The sequence below is a fragment of the Solanum stenotomum genome, chromosome 12 (assembly GCF_019186545.1).
Source record: "Solanum stenotomum isolate F172 chromosome 12, ASM1918654v1, whole genome shotgun sequence".
Classification (NCBI taxonomy): domain Eukaryota; kingdom Viridiplantae; phylum Streptophyta; class Magnoliopsida; order Solanales; family Solanaceae; genus Solanum; species Solanum stenotomum.
The window spans coordinates 30,986,280-31,002,835 of NC_064293.1; the positions used below are offsets into that span (position 1 = coordinate 30,986,280).

At 32.5% G+C, this 16,556-nt stretch overlaps 1 protein-coding gene and 1 pseudogene across 1 annotated transcript in view; both read left to right on the forward strand.

Moving 5' to 3' along the window:
* The window catches only part of LOC125848991 (RING-H2 finger protein ATL3-like), a 169,519-nt gene extending 154,616 nt beyond the window's left edge, over positions 1-14,903 (forward strand). Inside the window, exon 2 of the mRNA XM_049528961.1 lies at positions 14,082-14,903. Within this exon, the coding sequence (XP_049384918.1) occupies positions 14,112-14,828 (717 nt within the window). The 5' untranslated portion in view covers positions 14,082-14,111 and the 3' untranslated portion in view covers positions 14,829-14,903. The remainder of the gene's footprint in view (positions 1-14,081) is intronic.
* On the forward strand, positions 5,827-13,348 carry LOC125848988 (uncharacterized; annotated as a pseudogene).
* Positions 14,904-16,556: the final 1,653 nt, after the last annotated feature.

The following is a 16,556-nucleotide window of genomic DNA, read 5'->3' on the forward strand; positions in this document are numbered from 1 at the left end:
AGAATCCACAAACCAGCTAGACTCATCACGAACAAGATTGACGGCATTTTCATCACAAGAAACAAGAAGATCATCATTAGCAACAACAGCAACACGATTTTCATTGTCACCTTCTTTCTTTTGCTGTCTCATATCTCTCTTGTACTTAAAACATAATTTCTTGATATGCCCATTCTTGTGGCAATAGTCACATGTAACATTCTTGTATTTAGACTTTGACTTACCTCTACTTTTATCTCTGTCACTTTGACCTATGAACTTGTTTCTCCCCCTATCTTCAGTAACCAAAACATCAGAGTGTGGAGTGGAAGAAGTTGAGCCTTGAGATCTTCTTCTCATCTCTTCATTCAAGACACCACTTTTAGCATATTTCATGGTCACAACACCATTGGGAGCAGAATTAGTCAAAGAAACTCGAAGAGTTTCAAAAGAGTCTGGCAGAGTATTAAGAAGCCATAGTCCCTGTATTTCTTCATCGAATTTTATATTCATTCCAGATAGCTGGTCAAGAACACCCTGAAAATCATTAATATGATCAGAAATAGGAGTGCCCTCTTTATACCTGATATTCATCAATTGTTTCAATAGAAACAACTTATTGTTGCCAGTCTTCGAAGCATATAACGTCTCAAGCTTGTCCCACAAACTTCTGGCATGTGTCTCATTCATAATGTGATTTCGAACATTATCTTCAACCCATTGTCTAATATAGCCACAAACCTGCAAGTGCTCAAATTCCCATTCCTTATCCGTCATGGATTAGGGTTTATTAGAGGTAAAGACAGGTAAATGCATTTTCTTGACAAATAGAAGATCTTTCATCTTGCCTCTCCAAATATGATAGTTACTACTATTCAAACAAACCATCTTGCTCTTATTTGCCTCCATAATTCAAATCAATAATGAACAACAACCAAGGCTCTGATACCACTTTGTTGGAAAAGACAAGACACTAATAAGAATATCAGACAGGATAGCAGCGGAATAATACCCAAATCTAAACTTTCCCTTTCAATTTGAACCAAGAGAAGACAAACCAAATCAAACAATATGAAGAATGGACAGCAAGTATATCAATCAAACTAAAGCAACAAGATAAGAATAATCCAATCACACAAGACACAACGATTTACGTGGAAAACCCTTCGATGTGAAGAGTAAAAAAACCACAAGACCAAAAGCTCTACTATAAACACCAAGAGTTACAAAATTGTTCTCCAAAATTGGCTACAAAACAAGTGCCAAACAACGAGCAACAACAAATCAAGATTGCACCAAAACTAGAGAATTAAAGAAGAGATTTCACCCAAAAACGCGCTACTGTTCACACCCCAAAATCAGAAGCTACAGACCTCCAAATCCGATCTCCACCGTTGAATTGCAAGAACCAAATGCTTAGAACTCCCAGTTAAAATTTGAGCACGATCCAACGGTTAACGAAGTAGAAAACTCTGTGTGAAGCGGATTGCCTAAGCAGAAAATTTTCAGAAGCAAAAAGGGGATTTTTTTCTTTTTCTCTCAATTTCTAAAACGAAACTCTTTTGATTTTTCTCTCTTGTGTTTCTGAAAATAAGACCAAATAAGCCTTATATATGTCACATAATATTTTGGGTTATGGGCTAAAATGGGCAAGTCCTAATAAGACTTTTATTTATCCACATAGGAAGGGAAAAAAGATCCTAAATCCAACAAGGTGAGTGTCTTGATGAGAATATCATTGTAGATAAGACAAAAGTTTGTCACAGAATGGATAAGATGAAATCTTTATCAAATGGTAAAAGATCATTGGCTTTCTCTTGATTTTATCTTTTTAAAATAATAAAATACTAACTATATATTAAATATAAGAAAATTCAGATTTATTTGTCGATCATATTTTGTTTCTTATTATTTGTCGATAATTATTATTTAGTTATTCTAAACATTATAATGTTGAACCTGTCAAATAAATATGTGATCCATTTATTAGTTAGTTAGTTCAAATAGGTACTTTTACTGTATTAATTAGAATGTCATATAAATTTCTGAAAACTAATTTATAAGATTAATATTAATATTTACTCATAATTAAGAAATATATTAGCAAAAAATATAATATTTATTTAGACTACATCAAAAATTTATTTATAGGCCTAACTCAACGGTGGTCCTCTAAAGTTGACATCAATTTTCACTTAGACACCTTAACTAAACTTTGTTCATTTTAGACACCTCATGTTATGTTCCATTGTGTCATTTTGACACTTTTTACTAACATGACTTAGTGAGTGTAATACACTCAATACCAGTGCGTGAAAGGCTCATTTAATCATTTTTATTTTATTTTTTTTCATTTTCTTCCTCATTTTTCAGCCACCAACTCTCAAAACTTGAACTCCTTTCATGGAGACATAGTTTTGATGATGCCACAAACAAAAAAATAAATTTAAAGACAAAGAGATTTCACAAAATAAAAAAATTTCAACCCATTAGAAGGGCAACGGTTCATGATGTCGCATAGAAAAAGAGCAGCGGAAAATCTCGAAAAAAATTATGGGTGGGGTGGGAGAGGGGTGAAGACGACAATGTGGGTGGGGAAAGGGTTGGGGTTAGGCTGGGCGGAGGTGAAGAAGACGCTGGGTGGGTGGGGGAATAGCGAAGAAGAGCGATTTGGGTTGGTGGGGCAGAGAAGATGACCTTGGTGGGGTTGGGTTATTTTTTATTTTTTATTTTTGTGTAAAAATTTCTACATGTCATTTAGTCATTGGCTACTTCTTCATTCTACTAAAATATCACTATTTAAAAATTATTTTTAATATATATGCCACGTGTTTTTATTTAATTTGCCACTTTGACACGTCATCAACGAGTGTTACACACACCTTATATAATTGGTTGATTGTTAAAAAAATATTCAAATGACACAATGCAGTATGACATGAGGTGTCTAAAATGAACAAAACTTAGTTAAAGTGTCTAAATGAAAATTGGTGTCAACTTTAGGGGGCCACCGGTGGATTACAAGGCCCAAATCAATCGGTATCACATGCCGGAGGCCATATATAGGAGTGTCAAATGGGTGGGTTGGGTTGAAATTAGAGATATTAAAATGGGTTGAAATAGAAATTGGGTTGGGTCTTGACCCGTCCAAGTTTACTTTGGGCTCAAATGGGTTGGGTTCAAATGGGCTAAAAACGGGTTGGGTCTTGACCCGCCCAATTTCACCCGATTAATCTCAATAATTTTAACANNAATGAACAAAACTTAGTTAAAGTGTCTAAATGAAAATTGGTGTCAACTTTAGGGGACCACCGGTGGATTACAAGGCCTAAATCAATTGGTATCACATGCCGGAGGCCATATATAGGAGTGTCAAATGGGCGGGTTGGGTTGAAATTAGAGATATTAAAATGGGTTGAAATAGAATTGGGTTGGGTCTTGACCCGTCTAAGTTTACTTTGGGCTCAAATGGGTTGGGTTCTAATGGGCTAAAAACGGGTTGGGTCTTGACCCGCCCAATTTCACCCGATTAATCTCAATAATTTTAACATAGTGATATTTAACTTTTATAATCACAATTTAAATTTCAGCTCAAGATTGTTTTAAAAAAAAGTAACAAATGGATAGATAAATCCTAAAAGATGTTAAATATATACTAATTCATACCTTTAATATAGAAACATATCTTAGTAAAGAGTTTAAAAATTGGTTGAAATTAGAGATTGAATTGAGCTCAATTGAGGATTCTCTTAAAATGGGTTAAGCTTGAATGCCCAACCCTTAAAATTCTGGACGAATTGGACGAATTACCTATGTTTGAGTTCATTTTTGACACCCCAACCATATACAACTTTTCGACATAAGTATCCCCATCCTTTCTCCTTAAACAGGAGGATCCTCCATGACACAATCACCATATCATGCTTCCTTTTTAAAATAAATAAATTATTATTAATAATAGGGTTGAATTTTCTTTTTTGATGAATTAAAAAAAAAATGTAATATAATGACGTGCAAGAATTTAAACATTTGATATAAGGTACGTGAAACATAAATAAAAGTTATTTTTAGAACTTTGAATTCTAGGATAGTATCATCAAATATTGAGAAAATGATCAATGATCCTTAATGTATAAAATGGGGGTTGACTTGTTTAGTTGTTTTGGTTCTTGATATATATCTTTTTGTGGTTTTTGGAGAGGAAAAATGTAAGTAGAGTGTATATCTCTATAATGATCAAATTAATTAACGAATGCCTTCGGAATTATACATAGAGTGTCTTAAGATATTGTTTGTATGTTTAAACTCATGAGCAAGTCAGCATCCTCAGCGCAATTGTTATAAAATAATAATTAAAAAAAAAGGGGGAGCATGTGAGGTAATGCAAATTGGAAAGAACTTGAGCGTTATGGAAAATTTTTATAATGGTAGAGGTCCAACCAACAATAGTTGTGTAACCCTCCATTGATTAATTGATACTTGGATAATGTGTCTATTTCTTTACCTTTTTACCATCTCTCTCCTACTCACCTTTCTTTTCATTCATTTTCTTATTTTCTTACTCCTAATAAATATTTCTTAACTTCATTTTCTTAAGATGTTGATATATTGAATAAAAGAATTAACAAACATATTTTTTTTTAATCACAATAACTAAAAATGTTTTTAGGACTGAGTATTTTAAATACTCATATCATTCAATATTTTTAATAATATCAAATTAACTCAAAAATATTTAGTGTTTTCTCAATTACTAGCACCTAAAAAAACAAATTAATTCAAATTTAGTTTTTCATTTTTTTTTAATTCTGTTTTAGTTCATATATTTATAGTCAGTGTTATTTTAATTTTGTTTTAATTCATATATTTATAGTCATTCTCTTAACAGAGAGTATCCGTTATTTTCCTTAATTTAAGTTATAATTTTTTAAAATACTTAATAGAAAAACGTTGGAAAATATATATTATAACTGAATGTACGCAAAAACACGAAAAATGAAATCTAATAATGTTAAGGTTGAATGATATTATTATTATTATTATTATTATAATAATAATAATAATAATAATAATAATAATAATAATAATATAATGAGTAGTTAATTTAAAATTATATGGAACCGATTGATTCTTGAAAATAAATTAAGCATTGTAAGTTTTAATTTAAAAGACTTAAATTTTGTTTTGTGACCCGCGTCACCTGTATAAATTTTTTAAAAATGTTTATGAGTCCGCCACTCCCTATCATGTTATGTCTTGTTGTCATTCTTATATTTAAATATGGTTATGGTGAAAGAAAAAGTATGTGTAATTTCAAAAGAAGATAAAAAAAAAAAAAATCTTATCAAATCAATTTATATGCTAAAGTAAATTAGTTTGTATTTTGAGTTAATTTGATTCTATTAAATATACTGAAAAATAAGTTTATTTTTAATGTTAACAATTTTATAAGTATTTAAGTTATTTTAACAGAAAATGTATTTATCAATTTTTTTTTATCAAATGTATTAATTATTTAATTATGTTTTGAGAATTAGATATTTATTGGGAGTAAAAAAAAATGAAAGAAAAGAAAGGTGAGTAAGAGAGAGATGGTAAAAAGGTAAAGAATGAACCCATTATCCAAGTGTCAATTAATTAATGGAGGGTCACACAACTATTGTTGGTTGGACCTCTACCATTGTAAAAATTTCCGAGCGTTATGAACTTAAATACGATGGTTAAATATTTTTAAATATAGAAAAATAATATTCTTTTTAGAATAGATTAAAATAAAAAATGTATATGCAAAAATCTCGCTCTTTTTTTTCCATTTAAGGCAAAATCTCCCACTATTTATATATTTGGACTCTTTGCTCAGCGCTATGTAATTGTACAACTTCTCCTCTTTTGGCAATTCAGCTTTAGCCGATCACTTCCGGTATGGCCCCAATCTCGCCTCTACTGTTGTTTTGATTTAGTAATTATTTGCTTTTCTATAGTTGCATATAGAAATCCGATTTATTGATGCCTCCCAGCATTGCGTTTCGTTTAATTTTTGTTTTTGATCTCCATTAGAGGGTTCACTTGTGTTTTCAAATGGCTGTAAGATGAAATTTTTGTTCTTCCCGTTGAAATGTGTGCGTTTTGGATTTTTCTGAAGTAATTTTTGCCTATTGTTGTTGATTCTTCTGATATTTGAGTGCTAGATCCTTGCATAGATTATCTGCCGTTGAAGTATTTTCACCAGCAATTTATCAGCTATTATTACTTAGAATACTGGGATTTTGGTTTAATAATTATTTTTTCAATGGTGATTCAAGTTGCTAGTTATGCTAAATAATGGAGAGAAGAAAGATATTAGGCTAAAAAGTGTATTGGTTTCAGGGATCATTTGGGATGAGTTAGGGTTTGGCTCTTAATGAGGCGTTTCTGTTTCCTATTCCTTAAAAAAGCTTATCGTCATCTGTTTTCTGCAAATTGTAACTTATTAAGCTCTTGTTTTTACGTTGCATATATGCTACATTTTAGATAAGGTGATTATGCATATGCTACATGTACTGTCCTTCATTTTCTGATCGATTACTTAAAAAGTTATGCTGGAAAGTGAGATTGAAGTTATATTATTCAGGATTAACCATATAGTTCATTAGATCAGGAATTGAAGTCTTCATCAACGAGTATTAGATCATTTCTTCATTTTTCCCACTTGCAGCTATATATGATAAGATTTCCATTGATACATACCTGGGCGATCTTTCCTGTTTCATTTACTCAATAAGGTTAGTCACGCTTGTTCATTTGACTTTAGCTTGGAGGAATTAGTATGGCATGTATCGTATAAAATAAGTACTTAATTGTAGTGTTTCAAGCAAGACGGCGGCATATGATACTTGTGCCCCAGCTACTGCTGGACAATGTGAAATATGGGTACTACAGCATTCGTGTTTGTCCATCTGTAAGAAACAGGATATAGTTTGTAAGCAATCTTATCCCAAATCCCTTCCATAGTAATCTTAAATCTAGAAATTTGTTTAATACATCATTGTGCCCTCTTCTATGCTGAAAATCATGGCCTGCTTAACTGGATGGTGACTTGAGTCTTGCTTAAACTTTCCCCCCTCTTACAGTCTTGCCAGATGCTTACTTCCTGCAAAATGTCAGAGGAAGCTCCTAGAAATCTCAAAACATTGCCTGAAGTTGGGAAGCTCACTAATATCTCCAGAAATGGGAATCCTTCCGAGAAACAGGTTGAGAATATTGATGAAAATCATGAAGGAAAGGAAAGAGAAAATCCCATCTTACTAGTAGAACCTATCCCTAATGAAGATTGCAAGGTAAATTCTGGGGTGGAGCTGGGAACTTCAGAAGTAGAATACATTGGATCTGAGAATTTGAAGGATGTGGAAGACGTAGATATGAGCCTGAAGGTATTATAATCTGGAGATTTCATATCGTTTCTCTGTTGTTTTAGGTTACTTATATCAGTTGAATAAGTCTATTCTCAATGTCTTATATATATCCTACCATTTTATAGACACTGTTGGGGGGGCTGGAATCCAAGGACTGGGTTTTGGTGTGTGAGGCTCTCAATGATGTGCGGAGGTTGTCCAAGTTTCACAGAGAAGCAATGCTTGATATTTTGTGAGTCTTATTTTTTAAATTCGGATATATCCATTGGTTTCAACAGATCTATGTTATGCGTTCTCTGTTTCCTGGTTGTACTAATTTTGTATACTTAACATAACAGGGGAAATGTGATCTCGCTTGTTGTGAAATCCTTGAAGAATCCTAGAAGTGCTGTATGTAAGACCGCTATCATGACTTCAGCTGACATTTTCAAAGCATACTGCGACAGCGTTGTTGACTCAATAGATCCACTGGTAAGCTTAGATTTCAACTGACCTTGAACTGCATGCACATGCAATTTAGTTTTCTGAGATAATTTTTTTAATCCTTGTGCTTATAAAGTGACTCTCCATGTGCCTAGCTTGTTCAACTTCTGCTGAAATCTTCACAAGACAAGCGATTTGTTTGTGAGGCAGCTGAGAAAGCTCTGATATCCATGAAGACATGGGTTTCTCCAGTTCTATTGTTACCTAAGCTGCAACTATGGGTGGCAACGGAACCGGTAACGGAACTACCGGACCGGGACGTTCCGGAACCGGAACGGAACCGGGCACCACGGGCCGGAACCGGGACGGACCGGAACCGGTAATTCCGGAAAAAAATAACTGTACCCGTCCCGGACCGGTAACGGACCGGACCGGACCTGACCGGAAATCGGGTCCAACCGTTATAAATTATATTTTTTTATTAAAATTAAAAAATTAGGAATATTACACTTAAAAATTTATACTTTTAAAGTTTTAAATACAAACTTTCAAACTTTTAAAAGTATAAAAGTTTAAATTTCACAATTTAAAACTTTGAAAATTTAAATTCAAACTTTAAAACTATAAAAGTTTAAATTTTACTCTTTAAAAGTTTGAAAATTTAAATTCAAATTTCAAACTTTAAAACTATAAAAAGTTTAAATTTCACAATTCACACTTTAAAAGTTTGAAAATTTAAATTTGAATTATAAACTTTAAAACTATAAAACTATAAAAATTTAAATTTCACACTTTAAAGTTTAAATTTTAAAAGTTTGAAAATTTAAATTCAAACTTTAAAACTATAAAAGTTTAAATTTCACACTTTAAAAGTTTGAAAATTTAAAACTTTAAAACTATAAAAGTTTAAATTTCACACTTTAAAAGTTAAATTTGAACTTTTGAAGACAATAATAAAAAAAAATTAAGGCGAATAGCCTATACTTTTATTAATATTAATTAAATAGTACAAGTTGAGTTACAAAATATTAGTAGAGTATTAAAAAATCTAATCTACACAGCCACCTTCTAGGAAGGGTTCTGTTTGAATTAGACCTCGAATTATTATACTCATACTAATAGACATTTAAATTTAATAGTTCATGCTACCAAGGAAATCTTTTTTTAAATCATTTAACATTTCTCTAGTAACATGCTCTGGAATTGGTTGATTAGCTAGTTCTTCCATTGCATCAATGCCGTCATCACTAAAATCTAGCATTATTTCATCAACGTCATTTTCAAATTTGGTCGGTAGAGGTGGACGACCATAACTCCTTCTCTCGCCATTAATCCAATCTCTAAATAGTACGGATATCTCCAAGCTATCTGCTGCTAATGAATATCTATGCTCTCCAATTTGAAATCTTGCTGCACTAAAAGCGCCTTCCGAAGCTACTGAAGATGCTTGAATAGCTAACACATCTCGAGCAACCGGTTGTAGTTTTGGAAATCCTTTGCCGCGATTGCTCCACCATTCTAGAAGATCAATAGTAGTAGGTTCTGTATTTTGATTAATATATGCATCAAAATCATTTCTATCATTATGAGAAAGTTCAATAATACAATCTATCATATCATCAATATCATCTTCATTATTATATCTACTCCTAGAACTTTGAGGCTCTTCGTTATGTACTACATTCCTTATATTAGAATTATACAAGTCGTACAATTTTCTAGCTTCAATTTTTATACTATCTTTAACATCTTGACAACTAGGTGTTTCATCATCTTCACTATCAATACCCAAATTAAAATATATTTTATCAACCATTCGTGATGCACCTTCATCTTTGTAATGTGGGTTTAACAAACAAGCAGTTAAATAAATTTGAGGAATAGGAATAAAATATTTTTTAAATTTTTCAATCATTTTCTTAACAGATTGTTCAAATCTTGGTTTATTTTTGAATTTATAAAATTTAGTAGAAATAGCACAAATATTAGGTAAAACAGAGCAAATAGTTGGATAATAAAGTGCAGATATTTTTTTTGTAGTTAAATAAAAAACTTTTAAGAATTCTATAAGTTCTTTTATGTCATTCCAATCATTATCATCAAGTCTATATGTCATATTTGAATTATGAGCATTCCAAACCATTTGTAAAGGTTTCCTATATTCATAAGCAACTTCAAGCATTTCAAATAAAGAATTCCATCTTGTACACACTGATTTTGGAATTTTTCTAGGTGGAAGATTAAATTCACGACAACGATTTTCAAAATCTCTACGTCTAGACTTAACTTGACATTTAAAAATAAAATGACATGCAGTTTCAACTTTTGTGCAACCATCATCATATATTGCTATACCATCTCTAACAATCAAATTATATATGTGTGCAGCACACCTAATATGAAAACCATCAATATAAATAGGGCAAAGAGACGGTTTTAGTATTTCAACAGCATTACTATTATTAGAAGCATTATCTAATGTGACACTACTTATTTTATCACAAATTCCATAGTTTTGCAAAACATCTATAATTGTTTGAGCTATATAACTACCGGTTTTATGCATTTCACAACATTTATAACCTAAAATTCTTTTTTGCAAAGTCCAATTTTCATCAATCCAATGCGCAGTAATTGTGAAATAATCATTACCATTTACACTACGGCCCATATCAGAAGTAATAGCTATTTTACAATTGTTATAATAAAATAAACAACGAAGATATTGAAAATGTTGAGCTTGATAATCAAAGATAGCCTTTTTAATTGTATTTCTAGTAAAACCTTTAAAATGTGGATTATACACAATTTGAATATAATGAATAAAACCGGGATTTTCAGCAAAACTAAATGGCAAACCCATAACAACAATCATTTTAGCTAATTCTTCAAGATCTTTTTCTCTACTATATGACCGTTGTATACTAGAACCAGAAACATTAGAAGGATTTAATTGTGTTTGGACCATATTAGAGCCATCTACTCCTACATTTTCAGGAAGGGTGGTACCATTTTTTTTAGCTTCGGCTACAGCTTTAGCATGCAAAAATTCATTTTTACAACATGACATTAAATGATTACTCAAATGTCCCGTCCCACCCTGTTTTCCTACAGTTTTATGATTCATTCTATGTTTACATTTATTACAAATAGCTTGTGTTTTATCTTCATTCTGAGTCATAAATTGCCACACAACTGATTTTTTAGCGCGTTCTACCTTAGTCCTAGGATGCACGGGGGGAATGGGAGCAGGACAACGAAAGGGAGCGGGAGCCGGGGAAGAGGGATTGGGAGGGGGACTAGTAGCCGACGGTGGCTCAGTTTCATCATCATCATATTCATCAACATTATTATCAAAACTATCAACATAATCATTAACATCATGTTCATCATCTTCAGGTAATTCCTCTTCAAAATTACCAAATCTTCTTTGTAAATGTTCATGATAAGGATCTAATCCACTATTACTATCAATATTAAAAACAGTTTCATCAACATGCGTATAATCATCCGTATTTATTCTTAATTGAGAAGTTTTTTTAGTTTTAGATTGAGAAGTACTACCGGTTTTTTTATTTTTCTTGGATTTTGAGCTAGATAAATTAGTGAACGAATTAACTATGGTTGTTTTACCCTTTTCAATAATGTTTTTTCCAAAATCCATATTCAAAATATAAAAAGTGAGCAAATTATATATAATACGAAAATGATTAGCAAAGTTTTAAACAAATAAACAACTAAATAAGTAGAGACTAGAGATTAATTACTCACAAAATAAATAATTAAATGTAAACAAATAAATAACTAAATGAAAAGTGAGTTGGAACGAATGTACCAAACGTCTACTTAAAAAAGTAGACGTGTATGACCGGAAGGCGAAAATTGAAAGTTGAATTTTGAAGCTCCAATTTCCAAAGATCAAATTCGTAATTTTAACGAGAAGTCGAGAATAAGAGAATTTAGAGAGTAGAGAGTAGAGAGATTATAAGATATTTTTGTGAGTGAAAAGAATGAAAGATTAGGGGTATTTATAGTTAAAAAAAAGGTTGAAAATGTAGTTTTAAGAAGTTTGGGGTATTAAAAAAAGTTTGGGGGGTAGGGAGGTGTAAATGGGGGGTTATGGGGTGAAAGAGCCGTTGGTGGGGCCCAAAACCCGTTGCCCAACAGCTCTCAACGGCTATTTTTTCAAAATTTCAGATTAAAAAAAAAAAAAAAAAAAAAGTTCCGAACCGGACCGGAACTGGACCGGACCGGGACGGAACCGGGACTAACCGGACCGGGACGGACCGGTAAATCCCGGTTTCCGTCCCGTTACCCCTCCCGGACCGGAACAAGTCCGGATATAACCGGCACTATCCGGAACCGAGACGGAACCGGTAACGGACCGGAACGGACCGGAACCGGTACCGGTACCTCCCGGTTCCGTTGCCACCCATAGCTGCAACCTTATCTTAAAAATAAAAATCCTCAAATTCAAGCAAAGGCTTCAATGTGCATTTCTCGAAGTGTACCACATCTGGTTAGAGTTCTGAACTACCTATTTCTTTCTGATATACATTTTGACTGATGACTGATGAAGCTTTAGCTACAAGTGTGATAATTAATCATGTGGTTCATTTTGTAGCCTTTTTGTTCATTTATCTGCTAACTGAGATCTTATCTTACTAAGTTTTATAGACCACATCTATATCCTGGAATGATTTAATACTGTATCATTGAATATAATATTGTCAGTGATCTTAATCTATTAAACCTATTTAAACATATCCAAGGAGTTTAATGCCGGCGTGACCATCATATTTTGATGATTATCTCTGCATTGTTTAAAATGAAGTTCTACCAAAATCTTAAAAAACTATCAGAAGTCACAGTAAAACTGTTAATGGAACTGTAAAGTACTATTTACTTTGTCATGCATGATCATAGTACTCGCAAAACAAATAAAAGAGGAATAAAATGTTTATCCTGGTTCAAGTTTTGAATAGACAAGGTGTTATGACCATTTACATTCATATGAGATTGTCTCTAATGGACTTGCACGATTTGCAGGGAGCTGATGGAATCTAAACCTATGGGATTGAGAAGCTGATCCAACTCGACGCATCTCAGCTCAGTGACAAACTCCCTGAATCAATGGAGGCTGCTCGTGCTCTATTGTTAGACCTGCAAAATGTCTACGAGGAAACATTTGATATGACGCCAACAGACGTGAGTGAAAACCCCCAAACAAATTCCTGGGAGCATTTCTGTCAATCGAAGCTCTCACCTTTAAGTGCTCAAGCTGTTCTTTGTGTGACAAATGTCGCCCGGTAGTATTACGTTTTGGTTCGAGTAGTTTATGCAAAGTATCGAGTTCTAGTGACCACATTTTCCCTTTATTCTTTATATACCTGTAAATACCATCAAAGGTGTGAGGTGCTTGAAGGCAGTTAGATCATGTACTGTAGCTATTAAAACCTACAGTGTCATGATTATACGGTTTAGATTACATTGCATTGCATTGTGATAATTCACTGGGGGATGCATACTACCAAATATAGTTGTAATTTCGCTAACTGCTGTTTGTTTGCCATATCACTGACGTCAATTCATCATATCAAATTCGACGAGATTTGTGTCGTTGTGCCCAAGGGTGTTAGCTACTAGTTTGTTCCTCTGGAGTTGCATCTGCTGCTCATTTTCATTGGCTGGTTAGTGATCAGATACACTTTCATTTTCTCTTTTCATTAAAAAAAAATCTTCTGCTTGTTGCAAGACCTTTCGTTGTCCACTGTGGGTTGGTCAACTTCTTTAGGTGCAAAACTACAAATAGATAAGTTCAGAGAACAATCTCTTTTCGAAAAAGGCTAATTGGCCTAACCCATTGCATTCAATGACGTTGAATGTAGGCTTCCTTGGTCTTTCACTGTCCAAAATAAATGACCTAATTTGGAGAAATGATAGCAATATGATAAATAGATAAGTTTCTGCTGTCTGCGCCTTTATGAATACTTTAATGTTGTACAGCAACTACGATGTTTGTATGTTCTCCACCAACTCCACAAGTGCTATTAACTTGAACCCCACGAAACATGTGCCTCTAGTGGCTTTCTGTTTATGCCCATCTGAAGTATGCCTTTTCTCCATAAAACCAGAACCATACATTCTACTACTTGCAATCTATCTTTAAGTATATATGCTCTTGAACCCGAGGAGCCAATGTACGAATAACCTGCTTCTTGTTTGTCATGATCTTGACATAATTGTTGTTTCACAGATGGAGCAAAAGTTGAGATGAATAACTATTAGGTGTTAGGCATAGCCAGGCAGATTGTAATCATGATTATCGCGATATCAATGATATTGCTCTTTGTTGGGATCGGAATTCTGATCCTGATTCACATCTGTATCGTTGGGAGAGCATACAGACGAGGAATTGGAACTACTAACATAGTAGAGAGAGGCAGCTTAGCTAGCAACAGCATGTCACATGAGGATATAGAAAAGCTTCCTTCTTATGCCTTTCAGTCCAAAGATAAAGGGACAAGTCCAATTGAATGTGCAGTTTGTTTGGATAATCTCAAAGTAGGTGAAAAGTGCAGATTGTTGCCTCTTTGCAATCACAATTTTCATGCTGAATGCATAGACTTATGGCTCTTGAAAACATCCATTTGTCCAATATGCAGATCTACTGCTGATTTTCTAAAGGGTGGATCGATATCTGGTGGAGAAAGTAGCCGATACAGTGAAAGTGGAAGGCAGGAATTAAACGCGGAAACTGCTGAATTAGCAATGATATTGGTACCAGAGAGTGACATTCCCGTCAACAACTTAAGCTTTGAGACGAGAACAAGTCATACTGGGAGTACAGCCCAAGACAGTGAACAATTGAGTGGAATTGGTCCAATAGATATCCAAATTACTAGTGAAGTTAATGTGAACATTAGTGAGAATTCTTCTGAGTTGAGATCAATTACCCAAACTATAGAAAGTATAAATTTGGTTCATGAAGAAATACAACAATCAAGAAACACCCAAACAGCTCAATTAAGCTAATTAATTAGCTTGATCAGGGTTGACAGTCATTATATAGAAATGTTGCTTAATTTGCCAAGAAAATATTTCTTGGAATGTAAAACTAATACATATGTTCTTGTTTTTTATTTATATAAAAAGGTTTGTTGTAAATTGTTTTCAATCGAGGCACCATATACATGTACTTTTGTAGAGGAAGTTTTCTTTTTTTTTTTCAAATAGATAATTCTTCAAGTATTTTGTTTGGTGTGGTTCTCCACTTTCCGACTTTGATGATTTAAACCCACAATCTTTTATATAGCTAATTATAATGTTAGTTATGTATTCACGTGAATAAATAATTAACTTTTGTTCAAGATCTTATAAATATACTTCACTAATTATTTATAAATATTTGACTGTAAATTCAATTATTATTGTCCCAGCAGAAATTTATTATCTTTAAATTCTACACATGTATAACCTACGAAAGAAAGACAAATTAATTACTTGAAGAGGTTAGTTAGCCAATAAAAAATGTTTAACAATCCATAATTTATGTAAGTAAGGCCAATTTAGAATTAGTATTTTATCAAAGATATTAATATCGAGTAGCCACAACTTTTTGTTTGTCAATAAGCTACAATTACTTTCCTACTCAAAAATGTTATTGTCATTGATTGATTTTAAAGAAAAATAGAATTATATTAATGAAAAAATAATAATCGTGTATCCCTTTTTAAGGCAATACTCTTTATATATTGTATTTTTTAAAAAAACCTTAGCAAAGTATTATATTGAAAAATAAATTATAAATCTAAGACCTGTATATAACCTATACTTGATTTTATGAAGAGACTACGAATTCACATATCTCATATTTAAGCCTGCAAATCCTCCATTTAACATAAACGTAAGTAAAAATTAGGCAAATGACATAGTATAAGAAAGAAATTACCTCCTTTCCCTAGTCTTTCATTAATTACCAAAAATCCCTTTTTTTAGTGTTTTTCGGATACATAATATAGCAGTGTGGATACTTAATATAGCAGCGCGGATACTTTAATTAATAATAGTCGGATACTTAAATTATTAAGTTGTTAGCAACACGAATACTTAATTAACAAGCGGATGCATAATATAGCAGCGTGGATACTTTAATTAATAACGGGCGGATACTTAAACTAATAAAGTATCCGGTTAAGTTGAATTGGGGAAAAATAAGAGATTTTTGTATTTTAGTAAAAGAGTAGGAAAATATTGAGAATATGTAAAGAACTGTTGTGTATTTAAGTAATTTTTTCTAAACGTAATCGTTGTTCTGAACCGGTTGTGACGCGCGAAGAGGCAATAATTGCAATTTGGCTATTTGAGAAAATCAGCCTACAAAATTTGAAGGCCCAAATGTATTCCCAATATGGCTGCATTTAAAAATCTTGGAAAAATTACTCGAATGAGTACCTTTTAGTAAATAATTATTGATTTTAGTGATACTTTTTAGAGAAAATTGTATGAAATAGCAAATTATTAATTCAAATTAAATGGTACAGCCATAGTTTATTTTATTTGTAATTCGCAGCAAATATCCCCTTTTTTTGTCATCTGATTCTGTATACAATTAGTCATTTTCGGTATACAATTAGCCATTTTATACATTTCGCTATAAAATGTATAAAATGTGTTTGTGTTTGTATAAAGTGAGAGAAAAGTGTATATACAAATACAAATACATATATTTTCATCCTATACACTTATAATTATACAAATACA